Source organism: Apodemus sylvaticus, chromosome 8 (assembly GCF_947179515.1).
Source record: "Apodemus sylvaticus chromosome 8, mApoSyl1.1, whole genome shotgun sequence".
NCBI classification, from domain to species: domain Eukaryota; kingdom Metazoa; phylum Chordata; class Mammalia; order Rodentia; family Muridae; genus Apodemus; species Apodemus sylvaticus.
The window spans coordinates 71231420-71254018 of NC_067479.1; the positions used below are offsets into that span (position 1 = coordinate 71231420).

A 22599-nucleotide genomic window follows, 5' to 3' on the forward strand; every position below is an offset into this window, starting at 1 on the left:
TGAGAATTCTTTGTTTAACTCTGTACCCCATTTTTTAATAGGGTTGTTTGGTTTTCTGGAGTCTAACTTCTTGAGTTCTTTATATATATTGGATATTAGCCCTCTATCTGATGTAGGATTGGTGAAGATCTTTTCCCAATTTGTTGGTTGCCGATTTGTCCTCTTGATGGTGTCCTTTGCCTTACAGAAACTTTGTAATTTTATGAGGTCCCATTTGTCAATTCTTGCTCTTAGAGCATACGCTATTGGTGTTCTGTTCAGAAACTTTCTCCCTGTACCGATGTCCTCAAGGGTCTTCCCCAGTTTCTTTTCTATTAACTTCAGAGTGTCTGGCTTTATGTGGAGGTCCTTGATCCATTTGGATTTGAGCTTAGTACAAGGAGACAAGGATGGATCAATTCGCATTCTTCTGCATGCTGACCTCCAGTTGAACCAGCACCATTTGTTGAAAATGGAAACTTTTTTCCATTGAATGTTTTCAGGCTCTTTGTCGAGGATCAAGTGGCCATAGGTGTGTGGGTTCATTTCTGGATCTTCAATCCTGTTCCATTGATCCTCCTGCCTGTCACTGTACCAATATGTAATAAGGATACATGCTCTACTATGTTCATAGCAGCCCTATTTATAATTGCCAGATGCTGGAAAGAACCCAGGTATCCCTCAACAGAAGAGTGGATGCAAAAAATGTGGTATATCTACACAATGGAGTACTATTCAGCCATTAGAAACAATGAATTCATGAAATTCTTAGGCAAATCGATGGAGCTAGAGAACATCATACTAAGTGAGGTAACCCAGACTCAAAAGGTGAATCATGGTATGCACTCACTAATAAGTGGATATTAACCTAGAAAACTGGAATACCCAAAACATAATCCACACATCAAATGAGGTACAAGAAGAAAGGAGGAGTGGCCCCTGGTTCTGGAAAGACTCAGTGAAGCAGTATTCGGCAAAACCAGAATGGGGAAGTGGGAAGGGGTGGGTGGGAGGACAGAGGAAGAGAAGGGGGCTTACAGGACTTTTGGGGAGTGGGGGACTAGAAAAGGGGAAATCAATTGAAATGTAAATAAATTATATGGAATAAAAAAATTAAAAAAAAAAACTGCATGGTATTGGTACAGTGACAGGCAAGTAGATCAATGGAATAGAATTGAAGACCCAGAAATGAGTCCACACACCTATGGTCACTTGATCTTTGACAAAGGAGCTACAACCATCTAGTGGAAAAAAGACAGCCTTTTCATCAAATGGTACTTGTTCAACTGGAGGTCAGCATGCAGAAGAATGCAAATTGATCCATTCTTATCTCCTTGTACTAAGCTCAACTCCAAGTGGATCAATGACCTCCACATAAAACCAGACACACTGAAACTAATAGAAAAGAAACTGGGGAAGATCCTTGAGGACATGGGTACAGGGGAAAATTTCCTGAACAAAACACTTATTAGAGCTTTTGCTCTAAGATCAAGAATTGACAAATGGGACCTCATAAAATTATTGAGTTTCTGTAAGGCAAAGAACACTGTCAAAAGAACAAAGGGGCCACCAACAAAATTGGAAAAGATCTTTACCAACCCTACATCTGACAGAGGGCTTATATCCAAGATATATAAAGAACTCAAGAAGGTAGACTACAGAGAGTCAAATAATCCCATTAAAAAATGGGGTATAGAGCTAAAGAAAGAATTTTCACTTGAGGAATATCAAATGGCTGAGAAGCACCTAAAGAAATGTTCAACATCCTTAATCATCAGGGAAATGCAAATCAAAACAACCCTGAAATTTCACTTCCCACCAGTAAGAATGGCTAAGATCAAAAACTTAGGAGAAAACATGTGCTGGAGAGAATGTGGAGAAAGAGGGAACACTCCTCCACTGATGGTGGGGTTACAAGCTGGTACAACCACTCTGGAAATCAGTCTGGCGGTTCCTCAGAAAACTGGGCATGATACTACTGGAGGATCCCGTTATACCACTCCTGGACATATACCCAGAGGATTCCCTGGCATGTAATAAGGACACATGCTCCACTATGTTCATAGCAACCCTATTTATAATAGCCAGAAGCTGGAAAGAACCCAGATGTCCCTCGACAGAGGAATGGATACAGAAAATGTGGTATATATACACAATGGAGTACTATTCAGCCATTAAAAACAATGAATTCATTAAATTCTTAGACAAATGGATGGAGTGGAGAATATCATCCTAAGTGAGGTAACCCACAAAAGAACATTCATGGTATGCACTCACTGATAAGTAGATATTAGTCTAGAAGCTTAGAATATCCAAGACACAGTTCACATATCAAATAAAGCCCAAGAAGAAGGAAGGAGAGGCCCCTGGTCCTGGAAAGGCTCAGTGCAGCAGTGTAGGGGAGTACCAGAACAGGGAAGGAGGAAGGGGGGAATTGGGGAACAGGGGGAGGGAAGAGGGCTTATGGGACTTTCGTGCAGAGGGGATCCAGGAAAGGGGAAATTGATTGAAATGTAAATAAAGACTATATTAAATGAAAATAATAAAATTGAGAAAAAACAAAAAACAAAAACAAAAACAAAACAAAACAAAACAAAAAAGAAACCAGGAACCACAAAGGCAAGCTTCCCCAAAAGAACATAAGAGATCAAAGAAAGAGTCTCAGGTACTAAAGACACGATAGAGGAAATGGACACATCAGTACAATACAATGTTAAATCTAAACAAACAAACTCCAGACACAAACCATACAGGAAATCTAGAACATTATGAAAAGGCCAAAGCTAGGAGAATAATAGGAACAGAGGAAGTAGAAGAAACCCAGCTCAAAGGCCTAGAAAATATTTTCAATAAAATTAAAAAAAAAATTTCCTTGCTTAAAGGAGATGCCTATAAAGGTACAAGGAGCAACAAACACCAAATAGATTGGTCCAGAAAATAAAGAGAAACACACACACACACACACACACACACACACACACACACACACACACACACATCAATGAAACAAAAAATTGGGTTTGTTCAGAAAAACAAATCTTTATCCAAATTAATTAAAAGGTAGATAATCTCCAAATGAACAATATCAAAAATGAAAAGGGGGGGGGGCATAACAGCAGACACTGAAGAAATCCAGAGAATCACAAGGACATACTTTTATGACATTTACCACCAAATTGGAATATCTAAAAAAAAGATTAATTTTCTTGGTAAAGTACCACTTACCAATGTTAAAGCAAGATCATATAAGCAATGTAAACAGACCTAAAACTCCTAGTGAAATAGAAGCAGTCATTAAGTTTTCTAACCAAACTTTAAAAAAAAAGAAAGTCCAGGTTCAGATGGTTTCAATGCAGAATTCTTCTATGCTTTCAATAATACCAATATTCCTCAAACTACACCACAATATAAAAACAGAAGGAATACTGACTAATACATTTCATGAATCCGCAGTTATCCTGATAACCAAAACCACATTACCACTCAACAAAAAGAGAATTACAGATAAATTGCCCTTATAAACATATATACAAAAATAATCAACTACTTGTAAATTGTATTAAGGAACACACCAAAAAGACCATCCACCATAATCAAGTAGGTGTCATCCTAAAGATACAGAGATAGTACAATATATGAAAATCAATAAATATAATCTACCACATAAAACAAACTGAAAGAAAAAATACATTATCTGTCAGGAGCCATAATGGGACAAGCTAATATCCTAGCAGGTGATCATCCTGAAATGGCCTGCTTCAGATTATTATATAATCTGCGACAGGAGAGTCCTCATTAAGCAAGGCTGTGAGGGACTCATTTTAGGAAAGATTCCTATTAATATGCTTTTCCTGTTATTATTAAACATATATAATAATCAATAAGTAATGGCACACCTTTTGGAGCAGATCTCTGCAGATCCTCAAAGATGTACTGTCTTATAGTGATGCTATGTAGACAAACAGATGACTTAAGTTTTAATGATAATCCTATAAGAATTCCTAAAACTATTATCTGTGATTATTAAGCTCTTTTATAGTGGGACTGCTATTAGGTCCTTTTCTGATAGTCAAAACTGCAATGAGAATTCTGCCAGTCTCCCAAGTGTCACAAGTTAAATGATCTCAGATGGCAATCAGACTTTCTCCTACTCAGAGCACATTCAAAGAGGTTGTAAAACAACTAGAGGTCATAAAAAGGGAACTAGGATTTATTATAGGTGCTAGGACAGAAGATAAAATATTGACTGGGCTTATTTATACAAAACTTCACTATAACTTAGTTACGGATTTAAACTTTAAGTGAATCTGTGGAAGCTGAGACAGGTGATGGGTGTTTAGCTAGATAATTCCTCCTAATGGATATGCATGTAAACATTCTCTGTTGCAAACTTCTATTTCAATTTATGGTTTGAATTTTTGTGTGAGGTTGTGATGAACTTTGTAACATGTGATCATGTATTCTGAAAGATGTTTAAGGGCTGAGGACAAAGAGAAGAGTCAGAACTGAGGAACTGAGGTGAGAGGAACAGAGATGAGAAGAACTGAGCGGAGAGAGGAACTGAACTGAGAAGTTTTTAGTAGGAAGAGAACAAGATTAGAAGGAGAATGCAGAGCAGAACTTTTTATGACCTTTAGTTGTTCTACAACCTCTTGGAATGTGCTCTAAGTAGGAGAAAGTCTGGTTGCCATCTAAGATCAATTAACTTGTGACACTTGGGAGACTGGCAGCGGAACTAACTTAGAAACTATAGGCAACATTAAAAAAAAAAAAAAAAACCTAAGAGAGCAATGTGCAGAATGCAGAGTTAAAGAGGAAAAAACGATACTGCAGAGAGCAGAAGGAGCAGGCCGGCTTCTCCTTACCACGGGACAGAACAGGTCCCATGGTAAGGACAAGGCAGGCTTAGTCCTATTAAAAGAAACAAACCTTTTTTTCTTACAAACATGGTTTTTAATTCATTTAGCATTAAAAGGGTAGAAGCTTTTTCTTTCTCTGTGCAATAAAGATTGGAGCTCACTTTACATCCAGAACGAGTGAGGTCTTTTTGCACCCATGCTTGGTCTTTTGCTCCATATGCATATGTAAGTATGGATGTGTGTGTAAGTATGTAATTGTGAGAATGCATACAAGCTGGGCCTAGCTCAATTTGTGTGGAAATTTATAAATGAGAACTCTGCATGCATGAAGTTGTGTATGAATTTATGTGAGATTATGCATATTCACTTATGAAAAAGTTTTTCTTTCTGTGAGTGTTAATTCTCTTCTCTTGGTTCAATAGAAGTTTATTGCGCCACACTTCCTCCTAGCAAGCAAGAGGCATCTGGACAATAGGGACAATGTTTAGCTTTACATGGAAAAACAAACAAACAACAAAAACTCAAAACCCCAGGATAGCTAAAACAATCCTAAACAATAAAGGAACCTCTGGAGGTCTCAGTCTTGATTTCAAATTCTACTACAAAGCTATAGTAATAAAAAACACAGGTACTGGCATAAAAAGTTATGTTGACCAATGGAATAAAATTAAGACAAAGGCATAAATCAATGGGGGGAAAGACAGCATCTTCAACGAATGGTTCTGGTCAAACAGGATATCTATATGAAGAATGCAGCTGTATCCATACTTATTACCCTGTGCAAAACTCAAATACAAATGGATCAAAGACTTCAAAAGAAAACGTTTTCTTGGTACAAGAAAAAGTAGGGAATAGCTTTGAATATACTGGCACAAGTGACAACCATCTGAACAGAACATCAACAGCTAAGGTGCTAGGATCAACAATTAATAAATGGACCTCATGGCACTGAAAACCTTCTATAAGGCAAAGGACAGTCTATAGGAGAAGATTTTTTACTGACCCCACATCAGGTAGAGAACTAATATCAAAAATATATAAAGAACTCAAGAAACTAGATATCAGACCCCCAAATAATCCAATTAAAAATGGGGTATAGATCTGAATAGAGAATTCAAAATAGAGAAAACTCAAATGGCTGACAGTCAAAAAAATAGTCAGCACCCTTAGCTACTAGGGAAATACAAATCAAAACTACATTGACATTCCATCTTACACCTGTTAGAATAGTTAAAAATCAATGACACAAGTTGATGGTAAGGATGTAGAATAAGGGGAACATTCATCCATTGGTAGTGGGAATCAAATTTGTATAAAAGGAAGTCAGGACTGGAACTCAAGCAGGTCAAGAAGCAGGAGCTGATGCAGAGGCCATGGAGGGATGTTTCTTACTGGCTTGTTTCCCCTTGCTTGCTCAGCCTGCTCTCTTATAGAACCCAAGGCTACCAGCCCAGGGATGGTACCACCCACAAGGGGCCCTCCCCGCTTGATCACTAATTGAGAAAATGCCTTACAGCTGGATCTCATGGAGTTATTTCCTCAACTGAAGCTCCTTTCTCTGTGATAACTCCAGCTTGTGTCAAGTTGACACCCAAAATCAGTCAGTACATGTAGCCAGTATGGAAATAAGAATAGAAGTTCCTCAGAAAATTGGGAATTGATCTACCTCAATATCTAGCTATACCACTCTTGGGGATATGCCCAAAGAATGTGTCATCCTACCAGGAGGACACTTGTTCAACCATGTTTACTATTACTCTATAATAGTCAAAAACTGGAGACAACCTAGATGTACATAAACAAAATGATAAATAAAGTATGATACATTTGCACAATAGAGTATTATTTGGCTATTAAAAGTGACCTCATAAAATTTGCAGGCAAATAGATCAAACTAGAAAAAAAATCCTGAGGTAATCCAGAAACAGAAAGATAAATTTGGTCTGTATTTGCTTATATATGGATATTAGCCATTAAATAATTGAAAATCAAGGGGACTGGGAGGATGAGAATGGAAGAATCAGGTGGGGAGGGAAAGGAGGAGAGATAGGGTTGAGGAGGAAATGCAGCGAGAGCCAGCTAGAACTGAGGGTCATTTGAGGGATTGTAGCACAGTGGTAACTTCCTAAAATATATGAAGGTGATCCTAATGAAGTCTCCAAATAATGGGGGAGACAACTAGACATTTTTGTCACCAAAGTTTACAATGCTGGGATTGGGGTTACATCCAATTGACTTGTTGGCCAAAGGGGTCCCATGGGAATCACTAAACAACCCAGGCTGTTGCCAAGACTATAGGCTGCTCTCTCTATAAACTAATAGTAAGTCCCCACTACTGAAGACAACACCAACACAACTCACTGTACACAGGATGATTAAGCTGGTCCCTACATAGAACCTTCACCTATTCTAGTGTCTTTGGTATAAAAATGTAATCTGGAGGCTACCAAAAGAGAAAGTAAAACACATCCACAAAACCTTTGATCTAAAATGCTCTCTGCTTACAAAATATGCTAGAGCAGTGGTGGTAAAAATCTTGTGGGAGGTTGCAACCAAAACTGATTTTATGTAAAAGATGACTTCAGGAGATAGAACCCATACCCAATACTGATTGTGTGACCAAGAACTAGAGACTAGAAAGCCCAAAGACCTAGAATAAAACCAAATCCTACTAGTCTTAAAAAATAAGAAGTGATAAAATGACCCCTAATGACATTCTCTACGCTCATAAATTAGCCTCTTATTCAGTCATCAGAGAAGTTAAGTTTCCTCTTGCAGGAGACGGGAGCTAATTCAGAGACCCACAGTCAGACAATATGCAGAAAGAGACAGAGAGAGACAGACACACAGAGACAAAGAGAGACATCTTGGAACACACAGCTCTTAAGTGGGATGTCTATATCAAACCCCTCTCCTCAGAGATCAGGGAACAAAATCCTACAAATCTATTAAGGAAAGCACATATGAACTCATTGACTGACACAGCAAGCACAGGCCTACCTACACGGGTCTGTACAAGGTCTTTCGTGTATTAATTGTAGCTTTCATTAGAGTATTTTTATGTGTACTCCAAGTGTGTGAATGAGTGGATCTCTGATTCTTGTGCCTTCTCTTGGGGCCTGTTTTCCTTCTGCTGGGTTGCTCAGTCTAGTCTTGATGTGATAGTTTTTATTTTATCTTATATTTTGTTTTATGTTCCATGGCTATCTCTTAGAAGTTTATTCTTTTCTAGAAAAGAAAAGAATAGAAATGGAAGACAGAAAGGGAGTAGGATCTGGATGGGAAGGGAGGTGGGAGGAACTGTGAAGAGTAGAGGGAAGAACAACTGTTATATTGTATGAGAAAAGAATCTATTTTTCAATAAAAAGGGAAAAACGATTTTTAAAAGACAACTGAATGGGCTATTATTGAAAAACAGTTGTTTATGAATGTGTTTTCTAAAATCCTGTGGTAAAGATACACAGTACAGCTGTGGGAGAGGGTACCAAATTATATCTCAATATGGTAGCAGGACTTGGCAGTGCTGTTTAAATGGTTCTGGCTTAGCAGGCACACAACAAAATTCAAGGGTTATAGGATCATGAAGCCTCTCACCAAGGTTCAAGAGAGTTGCCAAGTCCCTAGGAGGCCACTATGTAAACCTATGAAGGGGAAGGCCAAGTTGGAATGGAGACCACAGTATGTGAGTGATGCCAAGACAACAGGATGTCTGTGAAGGAAAGTTGCAGACACTCTGGAGTGAAGGTGTCTCGACACAGAGGGTCTCTGTGCTACTGGAGGCAGAACTGGAAGCATGGGGCCCTCTTCAAGCCCACTGGGCCCACAGGATTCTATTACAAGCTCCAGGTGCTGGGCACAGTGCTACAGCATTTGATGTTTGCCTTACATAGTTTTAGTCCTGCATCGGTCCAATCTTTCCTTGCTAGTCTAATTTCCATTTCTGTGATAAATTCCATGACCAAAGAAACCTAGGGAGAAAAGGGTTTATTCTGTCTCACAATCCATTATGAAGGGCGTCAGAACAGGAACTCCAGGCAGGAACCTGAAAGCAGAGTCCATGGCTTACTGGCTTGTTCTCCATGGCTCTCTCAACTTGCATTTCATATAACCTACAACCACCTGTTCAAGGACAGCAACAACCACAGTGGTCTGGGAACTCCCACATCAATCATTGATTAAGAAAATGCCCCACAGACTTGCCCACATGCCAATCTGATAGAGCTATTTTCTCAACTTTCTCTCACCCAGCTGAGCCTTGCTCAAGGTGGACAAAAACAAAGCTAAGCCAACCGTCACATTATGCTCATGTTCCCTACTTTTGAAATAGGAAGGCTTATACTATGACGATGTATACCAGAAGTATTTACCTGTTCAAAATATTAGTCTCACAGTACTAATGCACTTCCTTAAATCCCAGAAGAAAATGAACATTTGGACAGTGTTGGGGATGTTAAATAGTAAAGGTGACTTTTACAAATAGACTAATTACATTGTGAGGTGGGCATATTATTTTTGAGGCCAAGGATAGTATTTTGTTTTCAAGATGACAGTGGGTAAACCTGTGATGAATAGTTTTGATAATCAATTTGACAGGATTTAAGCAAACCTCTGAGTATGTTTTCAATGCTATTCCAGAGAGGCTTAACTGAGGAGGGAAGACCAACCCTGAATATTAGTGGCATTTTTCCAGGGTTGGGGGTCTGAACTGAATAAAAAGAAGAAAATGAGTAGAGCCACAGCATTTGTCTTCTCTTTTTCCTGAATGCAGAGAAAATGCACCCAGTGTCCTCAGATCTCTGCTGCCATGTCCCCTATATCATCATGGGCCAACTGTACCTTACCTGTGGGCCTGAGGAGATCCTGAAGCTGCTTTAGTCAGGTATCTTGACATGGCATCAAGAAAGAAACTAATACAAGATTTGCTGAAATATCTACACAAGGGAATTTTAGTCAGCTGTCATGAAAAATGAAATCATGACATTTGTAGGAAAATGGATGGAATTGGAAATCATGTCAACTGAAATATGCAGATTCAGAAAATTAAATACAGTATATTTTCTTTCATATGCAGAATCGAGTTTTAAATGTGTGTGTATGCGCACATGCACACATGCACTTCTGTATACAAGCCAACAGGTTAAGAACTAGAGGAGAGTAAGATTTAAAAGAGGGTACAAAAGAGGAAGAGAATATAATGGAACACGTGACATGAAAGCAGAGAGGAACATCTGGGAAGAGGAAAGAGACAAGCAAGAGGCAGGAGGGGAACAAATGAGACAAAGTTTATTGACATATACGTGAGAATGTCATGAGAAAATCTATTACTTTGCATCATAAATTTAAATAGGTATTAAATTTGAAGAACCAAAGTAACTATATAACCAGAGGTTACAACTGCGAGAAACTATCAATTTCAAAGTAATTTTTCAGGTAATAAAAACATACAACATTAAAAGGGAAACAGATTTGGATGGCAAAATGTTCTTCATGTACTCCTACATATCAAGAAACAGTCACTACACAGCAAGCAAACTCCACTGCATCACGTGTGGGCAGTTGTTCAAATACCTGCTTTTGATACAATAGGAGCAGACTGCTCTTTCTGAGGAGGCTTTTTTGGGTATCCAGGAGTCTCTACAAGATCATCTGTGACGCATGCTTTAAAAAAAAAAAATAAGATAACTTTAAGAATTCTGTTAATGTTGACAGTGACCAGACACTAGTGTCTAAGAAGCTGTGATTAAATTGGTAAAATACTAGAATGGCATTGTTTCTTATAAGTAATGTCATGATAGGTAATCCAAATTCATTTACATCAATGATGATAATTTAGAGGGAAGATTTGTCTTTTATTATTTAAAATTTAATTGTGGGTCTCTGTTGAGAAGCCTACATTTTTCTCAAGCATGCACTATTATCCCCTTTAAAAGGTCTGTTTTTATTCTCCTTTCTTTACTCTTTTACTTTCTATGTGTTTAAAATTCTATTAAAATATTTCAAATAAATTCCAATTAAAAACCTGGTCTGCAAAGTCAGCCAGTAAAACAGTGTAAACAAACTGTCCTTAAGAAGATTGATAATGTAACATCACACAAAGCTGTAGCATTCCACTTCTTTAAGAATGGACAGAATACTAACCCTGTAAACTATTTTTAATATTTAGTTGTTATAAAATGATATTCGCAACAGTTTAATCCCAAAAAGATTAAGTCTCAGAACAATGATAATAAAACTGCACCCACAAATTTTATCTAATTATTTATATCATTTATATCATGCTTAAATGTATAACATGAAATGTCAAATACTTTAAGTATATTAAATATTAAGGTTTTAAAATGTTATTTTCTTTTTATGGGTATTGGTGTTTTGCCTGCATGTATGTATATTCATGAGTAGGTGTCTGGTGCCTGCTGAGGTCAGAAAGCAGTGTTGGATCCCTGGAACTGGAGTTAACAATGGTTGTAAGCCACCATGTGTGTGCTAAGAACCAAACCCAGATTCAATGGTCCTCTTCAGTAATAATAAACCCTTTAACTGCTGAGCCAACTCTCCAGGTCCCATATCTGTTGTGTTTGTTTGACATAGTGTCTCAGCAGACAGCCCTGTCTGGTCAGGGCTCTCACTATGTATACCGGGCTAGTCTAAAATTTACAGAAATCTGCCTGCTTTTGCTTTCTGAATGCTGGAATTAAAGGCCTTTGCCAACACAGGCCTTTAAGAAGCAAGCCAGGCATGGTTGCTCATGTTAGCAATCCCAGCATTCAAGTCCTTGAGGCAGGATTGCTTTAAATTGGAGCCTGGTAGGCTATCTAGTGATTCTGGGCCAGACTGCATATTATACTGTGAGACCCCTCCCGTGCTCCAAAACCCAATACAGATAAATAATAAGCTAAAAAACAACTTTCCAACTTTAGGATATATGAAGGTAGGTTCATGGAATCAGTAGGTCTAACTCATGATGAGGATATGAAATGTAAGATTAGAGCAACATGTTTCTATTAGGCACATGAATAGTAACCATAAAAACCAAATCTTTCCTATTTTATTTTACTCACATTCTAGGTTTTCCTCAATAATTTCTTCAATTATCACATCAGGGCTGGATCCCAGTTGAGGCAGTACAGCAATAGTCTTAGGAGATGTCGCCACAACCACCTCTTTCTGTGGTTGCTTGTTTTTCCCTTTTTGCCTGTCAGGGGCCTCTGCTTGCAAAGGAGGTACAGGGGCTTCATCAGCCGGGACAGCCGTATCTACCGTTTTCTTTTCTAGTGATGAGTATACATCACAACAGAGTTCCTTTTTATTATTAAATTTCTTTTGAACATTCTGTCCAACTTCATTTTCTTGAGGGTAATATCTGTTTAAAAATACACAGCAGGACTATTTTAGTATTGATCTTCAAACTATTTCTTTCTCATTGGTTAGTTGACAGTGTGATACAAACCAAGAGATCAAAGTCGTAGGTGACCTCAAAGTATCTGTGAACAGCTTCACTGAAGCATAAACACATACCATACAACTCAATGACTTTGGTAACCTCAAAGAGTTGTATATCCTATTATACAATCTAATTTTAGAACATGGTTACTGTCTCAAAAGAATTCTCTGGCCCTTTTCAAACTCCCAAAGAAACCACTTAAAGTGCCAAGCAGCCTTTGAGATAATTTGTTCTGTTCTGTTTTGTTTTGTTTGAGGCAGGGTCTAAGTGTGTACCAAAGAAATGTGTGTAAGCCAGAGATTTATTTCTGGTATCTTCATCAACTGTTGTCTACCTTATTCATTCATTCATTTGTTCATTTATTTATTTATTTGATGAGACAAGTTCTCTCACAGAACCTAGCTTCAGCAAGTTCCAGGAACTCAACTGTGGTGCCCAGCTTTTTATCATGGTGGTGAGATCTCAACTCTGGTTTTGCATGGTGATCCTGTACAACAGCACTTCACTGACTGAGCTATCTCCTCAGTTCTACTTCCTATTTTCTGCCTTGTCCTCATATCCAGATACTTTTAGTCTATCAAATTTATAATTAGAAAAATTTAAATGCAAGAGAATGAGTCCAAAGGTTACATTTTAGTTAACTCATGATTGATCTCATTTCTTCACAAAACAAAGTAGTGGCCAATTTAAACATCAGAGAAAGGCAGCTGAATTTACTAACAATATATGTTTATCTGCCTCTTTCAACAGAAAGAATGCATTTGACATTAAGGAAAATTAATCTAAGTTGAATGGAGGGCCTTTATGAAGGATCCATGTGTGTAAACAACCTTGTACTAGAAACACCTTTTCATACTAAATCTCATCCGACCTTACTGTTTAACTAGGTCCCTCTCACTAATCTTTCCTTACAACACCACACTTTCTGTTTATCTATATCCTTTCTCCCCCTGCACCATCAAGATGTTATTTATTTTTCAGGTCACTTTTTTATTGTTTTAGATTTAAGTATTTCCAAGAGTACTACCTTTGACCTTTTTTCAATACTTGCTATATTGGGCAAACTTGTCATTTAATAATAAGAACATAAAGCTTATAGAATTTACATTCATAAATGTTTAACTCAGAGTAGTCATTTAAAATCAACTCAAGATCAGCAAAGTTTTTTATATAGAAACAGGATAGTTTTTAACCTTAAAAATATTTGATAGTAACCATATTCAAGCTCTAAAGATATCTAAAAGAACAGACTGCCTACAAAGGTTGCTGATTATCCATGGAAGCTCCCAAGGCTAACCCAAGAGACTGCCTGTGGAAAGGCGTGGTGCCGTGTTTCTCTAGCAAGGTGTTCCATATGGCAAAGAGGATACTAGGCTATCTCAGTCTAATGCCATTTGTACTAATTTTCTTTCTTGTTGCTGTGATAAAACACTCTGACCAAAGGCAACTTGAGGAGAAAAGGATTTATTTGGCCTTTACTTCCAGGTCACTGTTTATTACTGAGGGAAGTCAGGGCAACCCAAGCAAAGGTTGAAGCAGAAACCTGATTGCTAGCTTGCTTATAGGATCATACTTAACTATCCTTTTAATACAACTCTAGACCATCATACTAGAAATGGTGCCACCAAGTGGGCTGGGCCTTTCAGCATTGATTAATAAAGCAATCTCTCACAGACATGCTTTTAGACCAACCTATGGTAGGCAGTTCCTCAGTTAAGGCATCTCTCAGATGATTCTAGGTTGTATCAAACTGACAATTAAGGACAGTACCTAGGACAGTTTGATTAATTATTACTCTAAACAATTTGATTCCTCACTTCTGTCTGGGTATTAGAAAAAAAGACCAACATAAATAATGTAAATCCAGAATCAAGTTCAAGATCTTGCCTTACACCTATTTTACTCAAGTGACCCCTTCACCTTCTCCTCAGATGGCCAATAAATAGGAACTGAACATACCTGTTATTCCCCTCTCAAGTTACTTTTGTTTCTGTATTCCTAATATAAATCTGTATCGGTACATCTGTGCACACTTGCCTCTGTGTGTGTGTGTGTGTGTGTGTGTGTATGTGTGTGGGTAAAACAGTTTTTCTTTATTTCCTTCTTTTGAGAAGGTTATCTCACTATGTAGCTCTGGCTAGTTTGAATTTGCTGGGTAGATTAAGCCAATCTCAGACTCACAGAGATCTGCTTGCCTTTACCTCCTTAGTCCTGTGATTAAAGGTGCACATGTGTGGCCAGAGTTATCTTTTAATAATGTAGTCTAAGGGGCTGGAGAGACAGTTCTGCAGTTTAGAGCACCTACTACTCTTGCAGAGAATCTGAGTTCAGTTCCCAGCACCCACATCAGGTAGCTCACAGCCATCTGTAACTCCAGTTCCAGAAGATCTGATGTCCTCCTATCCTGCCCTCCACAGGCACGTTTACTCACATGCACACACACAGACTATACCATAAAAATAAAGATAAAATGAAAATAAAAATGCAATCTAACTTTTGTTATTTTCATGTTTAAAATCTTCTAGGTGGTTTTTACCATCCCATAGAACTGTCAACAACACTGAAAGTGTCAACTCTATCCACCCCTTCTTGCACTAAGGCCTGAATCTAGACTAGTAAGCTGCCATCTTGGAAGCAGAGACCAAGACTCTCATCAGATAGAGAACCTGTCAGCTCCTTGATTTTCAACTTCTAGACTCTAGACTGAGGAGCCATTTTTATTCAGGCATTTTGTTAAAGCAGCATGATTATACTAAGATGCGACAACTAAGCAGTGAGATTTGGCTTATGAAACCAAAGAAGTCAATCTGTCATTTTATTTAGTGTCAATTAACTTGTGTTCAGTTTAAGCAACACCTGCTTAGTAGCTGTCACACTGAACAGCATGCAAATAGAAAACAAAGCTTAAATGCTGCCACACAGCAGCACAGCCTTAAGGAGTTAGCTTCTATGTATATAAAGGGACACAGAAAATGGAACTGTAACAGGTGCTCCAATGTGGCATGCTAGTTTACTGTCTACGTGGTGCTCAGATGCCTATCTTCCATTTGATCTCTTCCGATTGTCAATTTTTCCCCTAGGTAAGTGAAAATAGAATCTTTCCCCATTCTCTACTGTACCAAGAAGAAATGACCATTTGGTTCCTTTGTATCAGCTCTACTGTCTACATGTACTATCACAACCACTATACATTCTGTTTTTTGTTTGTATATATTGTAATTTCTCTGTTTATCTCACTGTCTTCTAGAGTGTTGGGGTCTAGCACGAAAATCAGTTTTCAATGCTTGTTGACTGAATGAATGTCAAAGAGATTCAAGGCATGTAAATCATTAATAATAATCTCTTTTGGGTCTTTTAATAAAGTATTACAAACAGAAATTTACAATAGAAATGTAGATTTTAGATAATTTTAGCTCTTGAATCAAATTAAAGACTCACTTGTCTTTTAGATGTAGATATTATCAGATACTAACAGCATGTTGCCATTCTTAAAAATACTTACTTTGTTGAATCCTCAAATTCAATCTTTCCCATACTGTTGAACATGCAGATAGCCTCACTGCAATTTATATTCAACCTAAAATATATAATACATAAATATTCTCATAAATTTATTTCCTCCCTATATAACAGTTGCTAACATTAGCTAACTTAAAAAGCATTTAAATAACTTATAATAATAAATAAGTTATAATTATTGCAATTTGGTCACTTTGAGAAGCATATACGATCCAAAATTTCAAATTCTCACCTGGGGGGGTTCCTTGGAATTATGGAACTAACTTGTGACAATTCACTTTCAAATGTTAACTTCAAAGTCCGGATAATCTGGAATCAAGAGAGAGGTATACTTCATATATGAATTTTCTTTTATTAAAAATATAGCTAAAAGAGGATTTTTAGAAGGAAAATGATCTTTTAGGTATTAATACATTTAAGGTTACTTTTTGGCCTCTCAAAGTAAAGGGAACAAATCAAATGCTTGCAAAATTCTCTAAAGGAATTCAAAGTTATTTAGATATATAGACCCACCAAATAATTAAGAGTGTAACCCTGAGTACAGAAAGTTCTAACCAGATTCATTATGCACCTGTGTTATCATCAAACTCTTCCTCCTCTTGCCTCATCTTCCTAACTAAATTAACCCCAGTATAAACACCATATTTTGCCAGGCAGTGGTGGCGTACTCCTTTAATCCCAGCACTTGGAAGGCAGAGGCAGGTGGATTTCTGAGTTCAAGGCCAGCCTGGTCTACAGAATGAGTTCCAGGACAGCCAGGGCTACACAGAGAAACCCTGTCTCGAAAATACAAAAAACAAAAACAAAAACCAAACCCAGCACATTTTATTACCGTTTTTTTTTCAAAGCCTTGCATACAGACATACTGTTTTTAGAATTACAGTTAGTGGAGAATCAACAAGAAGATACTGGCCTTCACCCTGTCTTTAAAGTTGGAAATTCAGGAGACAAATCAATAGCTTCCAATTCTATACTTCAGTGTGTCATGTGAATTGTTCATTTATGGGAAATAAGACTCTGAGGACACAAGGATTAATAGAAGGTTCTCACACTTAAAGGATGAAGCAGAATTAGCTAAGAGGATTTGTTAATCTTGTCCTTACAATTTGTGCTATAAGAAAGACGTTTTTATTTTGCACAATTTTTCTCACTAGGCCCAAGATTATAAACAGGACTGGATGAGACAACTATTTCTTGATTTGTACACTGGGTACATAAGGAGACTGGAGGAATGGGATCTTCAATTAAAAATTTAAGTCAAAAGTTCAGCTATAAAGTCATGAGAAGAAACTCTCTCTCTCTCTCTCTCTCTCTTTTTGCTACTCATATGGGTCCTTATCTTTAATTCAAGGGTCTTACAACTCTTCTATAGTCTGAAACTTAAGTGTCCTCTAAAGACCTAGGGTGGTACTACTAAAAGTGTTAGGAACCTTCAAGAAGTAAGGACTAACATGAGGTTTTAGATCAATGGTATAATGTCACTGAAAAGGACAGTCAGATCCCGATCTCTACCTCTCCCTTCCTTCCTGGCCATGAGATACATGGTTTTGCTTTACTGTATTCTCCTACATGGTGTGCACTAGAAACCCTAGACAAAAGAGCCAACCAGTTATGAGTGCTCACAAAACTGCGAGCAAAATCAAACCTTTGTAAGTTGATTATCTAACCTCTACATAAGTTGATTATCTCAGGTATTTATCATAGTGATGAAAATCTAAGTAACACAAACCTCAGTTTTACCTTATTGTCAAATTACATTGTTTTAAGATTATGTGTTCTAAAGTGTAAAAATATTAAAAGGCTAAATGAACGTAACAGTGTATGTCTTAGAATTCAAAATACTGCCAGGTGTGGCACTGCTTGCCTTTAATAGTATCATTTGGATGGCAGAGAGAGGCGAATCTCTGTGCTTTAGGCTACTTTGGCTTACACAGCAAGTTCTAAGACAGCCAGAGCTACATAGAAAGAAACTGTATCAAAAACAAAACAAAACATAATAAAGAATTCAAATACTTAAGTAGTTTTGATTAACAACAAAGACAGTTCCATAGTTTTTTCATGTGTGTATGTATAATGTTCTGTATTATATAATATATAATATGTAATATATGTATTTTTAATATGTATTGTAATATATGTATTTTTATATATATTACAATATTTCAAAAAAGTATTTATTCAGTAGATAGCATAATTTGATTTGAATCTCTGTGAGCTGAACCTTTCTTGAAAAGTTGGGCAGTGCAGAGTCACAAGGTCCTAACAATAAGCAAGGAAGCCAGGCATAGTAGGGCACGCCTTTAAGCCCAGAGCTTGGAAGGCAAGGGCAGGGGATCTCTGTGAGTTTGAGGCCAGCCTAGTCCACAAAACAGGCTGTAGGACAGCCAGGGCTGTTAAACAGAGAAACTTTGTCTCAAAAATCTAGATAGATAGATAGATAGATAAAAATAAACCATTACAAATAAGCAGTGGACTTTCTACAGTACACTGCTTCTAAGTCATGTCATTTGGTAGGTTATCTGTATTAAATAATTTTGTTTTAAAACATTTTTAACTTGATAATAGGTTTATTAGACTATAATCCCATCATAAGTCAAGGAGTTCTTGTAGAGTTTAATGCAATTAGAAAAACAAACTCTTAAGACCCACATATCAAGTCCATATTCTAGAGTATGTAAAGTTAGCTACACAGCACTAATGCACATTGGAGCACTAACATTACCTGGGTCAGGTCACAGTAGGTCCTCAGAGAAGGAGCTGATCTTAGCTCCTTTGCTATCTTCATAGCTGCATCCAACTCACTCTTTTTCTCTTCAATGTAGCTTTTAACTGTTACTAATTTTGATAAATAATCATCTGTACGTCTTACAAGTTCTTCACACAAGCTCTTTTTCCTTTAAGACAAAGTTATTTTGCGATTTTTTTTACTAGCATTTATATAAATGTAAATTTATTATTGAGTAGTATTCCTAATTTCACTAAGCAATGAACTTAACTAAATAATAGATTCATTTCACTTATAATGAATTTAATTAAAATAATATGGCTAAAAGAGGCATGTTCTAACTGAACGACATGTGAAAGCTAATTTTATTAGTTGATAAACTTAATAAATAAGGTGGCTAAATGACACATTCAATTAAACTGAAATAAATTACAATTGAAATCCATATGTAAATAAAGAAAAAAAAGGCTGGAGAGAGATCTCAGCTGTTAAATACATATATGCTCTTCTGCAGACAACCGAGTTTAGTTCCCAGCACCCAAGTCAGGCAGCTCACAACCACCTCTAACTCCAGTTCCAGGAGATGTGAATCCCCATTGTGTCCTCTGTGATCACCAGTACTCACACATTAAAAAACAATTAAAATATAATATTAAAAATTAAAGTAATTAGGGTGATGACTCAGTGGCTAAGATAATTTGTTCTGTTCTCTTGGAAGACTTGAGCTCAGTTCTCAGCACCAACATCATGGCTTACAAGGTCTCTAAACTCCAGTTGCAGGGAATCTGATGTCTTCTTTTTACCTCTCACAGGGCACCAGACATATACATGGTATATATACATACACTCAGCAAAATACTCACACATATAAGAATAAATATTTAAAATAATTAAAAAATAAAAATAAGCCCTTAAAGACAGAAAAAATACTTTAAAAGATATAGTTATGTCATAGACATGAGAAGACTTTAGAGCATTCAACCTAGCTAGGAGAGATTCTGTATCTATCCTATGGTCTTTTGTGTCCCTACAGAGATATCTATACTCACTTTTGCCAGGGTTTAACCACACACATTTAAATATTACCGGAGGGACATAGTGCATGAAGAGCATATAACGAGATGTAAGAAAAGCATCAAACCAGAACTTGAATGACAATTAACAATCATCTTCAAGATATTCCCTTGAATGATTAAATAGTTGATTTACTAGCTACATAGCATTACTCAAATCCTTTCTCTTCTCTAGGGTGGAATTACTTTATTACAGCAATTTAAACATGTCTGAACTGAAAACTGAAAAATTCAAGTATTTTAATCATTAAACAAAATGATCTCTCATCATTTTCTCCAAATCAAATCTAGCCCCTAGCAAAAAAAAAAAAAAAAAAAAAAGTCTGCTAACACTAAAGAAAATATGCTAGGTTTTGAAAGTAAATATTCTTCAAACCATTTGGTGATACATAAATAATTTTTGAGAATGGTTTCTTTAAAGGAGACATGCCCCTTTTGTTAAGTTGTAGTAATTTCCTAAAAGCTCACCTATGTGGAATGGCGTTAGAAAGGAGTGAGAAAGTCTCATTCTTCCATGGATAAACTGAGGGAAAAAAGAAGCCAAAAACAAACAAACAAAAAACCAACCTGCCGGGCAGTGATGGTGCCGGGAGGTGGTGGTGTACACCTGTAATCCCAGCACTCTGGGAGGCAGAGGCAGGTGGATTTCTGCGTTCGAGGCCAGCATGGTCTACAGAGTGAGTTCCAAGACAGCCAGGGCCATACAGAGAAACCCTGTCTCGAAAAAAACCAAAAAAAAAAAAAATCAAAACAAACAAACAAACAAACAAACAAAAAACCCCAAATCAACCCAACCCCAAACTGGCTATTATCATCTGATGAGAACTCTAGAAAATAGCATTTTTAAAAAAGATATTTTATGTCTTTTTCTGGAAGCAGGAATACAATTGCCAATTCCTCATCCCCAACCAGAGGAAGAATAACAGACCAGACTAGACTATGACACTAGTTAAGTGTGTTTTGTGCTGTCTGAAAGAACTGATCTTTTGTTTAGGTCTTAACAGTAGAAAAGTGTGGGGGATGCTCAGGAAGGCTACAATCAGACACTTTCATAGGGGTCAGAGATTATAGGTAGACATACAATATATAACTTGAAACTAAGGAGAAGCTAAGCTGACCTTCTTGGGCCACACATGAGCAGACCTTTAGCTTTCATCTTATACCAATCACAAGGCTCAAAATGTGCCAGCTATTCTATGAAGAATGTTCCAGCAAGAATCAGACTATAAAGACTGAGAAAGGTTGCTAGTTTTCCAGCCCCAAGTTTCAACATAGATCCCACCAGGCATATGAATAACAACTATAATATAATATAGCTCAGTCAAAGGAAGAAAACAGAGTGGTAGAGACTTTCTGAAGAAGCACAGGCATTGGACTTTATAGACTGATTTGAAACAGTTGTCTTAAACATGTTCAAAGAAACAAAGGAATACATGAACAAAGAATCAGAAGAAATTAGGAGGGCAGACTAAGAATAAAATTCTAATATCAAGACAAAAAGAACAAGAAAAGGAATCATGGCAGCAAATTTTCTCAGGGATAGAACAACTGCTTAGCATTAGATCCTGAGTTAGAAATCTGGGCATGGTGGAATATGCCTGCAATCCCAGCATCTGAGGCAAGATGATTCTGAGTTTAAGGTCAGCCTGGGCTACATGGTGAGTTTAGGCCAATCTGGATTGTACAACAAGAAGCTGTTAAACAAACAAACAAACAAACAAACAAAGCAGAGGAAGTAGAACCAAGAATCAGGAAACTTAGAAGACAAGACAATTAAAATTGTTTTGGGGTAACAAAACAAAACAAGAATGAAAAACTTAAAAAGAAGAGAGATTCCAGGACTTGTAACATATCAATAGGCAGACAAAAATAAGGAGAAGAAAGATCTGAAGAAATAGGAAAACACTACAAAATAAACAGGTAATAAATGCCCCCCCCAAATCTCTAAAATCTGATGAGACAGAGATAGCTACACAAACCAACTTCATCTAAAATAAACCCACACAGTCTATCTGTTGACAGAGAAAGAATCATGTAACCAAGAAGAGAAATATACAGAAAAGGGCTGGAGAGGTGGTTCTGAGGTTAAGGGCATTGGCTGCTCTTCCAGAAAACACAGCTTTGATGCTCAGCATTCGCATGGAAGCTCACAACTACCAGTGACTCCAGTTCCAGTGAATATCATGCCCTCTTCTGGACTCTGTAGGTACTGTGTATACGTGGCGCACAGACATACATGCAGTACAAACACTCAGACACACCACTCCTGGGCATATACCCAGAGAATTCCCCAGCATGTAATAAGGATATATGCTCCACTATGTTCATAGCAGCCCTATTTATAATAGCCAGAAGCCAGGTATGCCTCAACAGAAGAATGGATGCAAAAAATGTGGTATATATACACAATGGAATACTATTCAGCCATTAGAAACAATGAATTCATGAAATTCTTAGACAAATGGATGGAGCTGAAGATCATCATACTAAGTGAGGTAACCTAGTCTCAAAAGATCAATCATGGTATGCACTCACTAATAAGTGGATATTAGCCTGGAAAACTGGAATACCCAAAACATAATCCACACATCAAATGAGGTACAAGAAGAACGGAGGAGTGGCTCCTGGTTCTGGAAAGACTAGGTGTAGCAGTATAAGGCAAAACCAGAACAGGGAAGTGGAAAGGGGTGGGTGGGAGAACAGGGGGAGGGAAGGGGGCTTATGTGACTTTCGGGGAGTGGGGGACCAGAAAAGGGGAAATCATTTGAAATGTAAATAAAAATATATTGAATAAAATATAAAAAAAATTAGTGAAATAAGAAAGAAAGAAATGAGAGACAGTATGACTATCAATAAGAAAATAACAAGTTCTGTTAAGGATGTAAAGGAAAGATGGATTTTTATATACTGCTGATGGGAATGTAAATGAATCCACCCATTATGGAAATTAGTATAAAGGTTTCTCAGAAAAACAAAAATAAAACCATCGTACAACCCAGCTAC

At 37.2% G+C, this 22599-nt stretch overlaps 1 protein-coding gene across 2 annotated transcripts in view; it reads right to left on the bottom strand.

Moving 5' to 3' along the window:
* The window catches only part of Rnf17 (ring finger protein 17), a 135553-nt gene that overhangs the window by 81969 nt on the left and 30985 nt on the right, over positions 1 to 22599 (bottom strand). For both annotated transcript variants that reach the window (XM_052191357.1, XM_052191356.1), the window contains exons 7-10: positions 18521 to 18692; positions 16031 to 16107; positions 15782 to 15856; positions 11897 to 12198 (exon numbers count right to left, since the gene is read on the bottom strand). In XM_052191357.1, coding sequence (XP_052047317.1) covers positions 11897 to 12198; positions 15782 to 15856; positions 16031 to 16107; positions 18521 to 18692 — 626 coding nt within the window. The remainder of the gene's footprint in view (positions 1 to 11896; positions 12199 to 15781; positions 15857 to 16030; positions 16108 to 18520; positions 18693 to 22599) is intronic.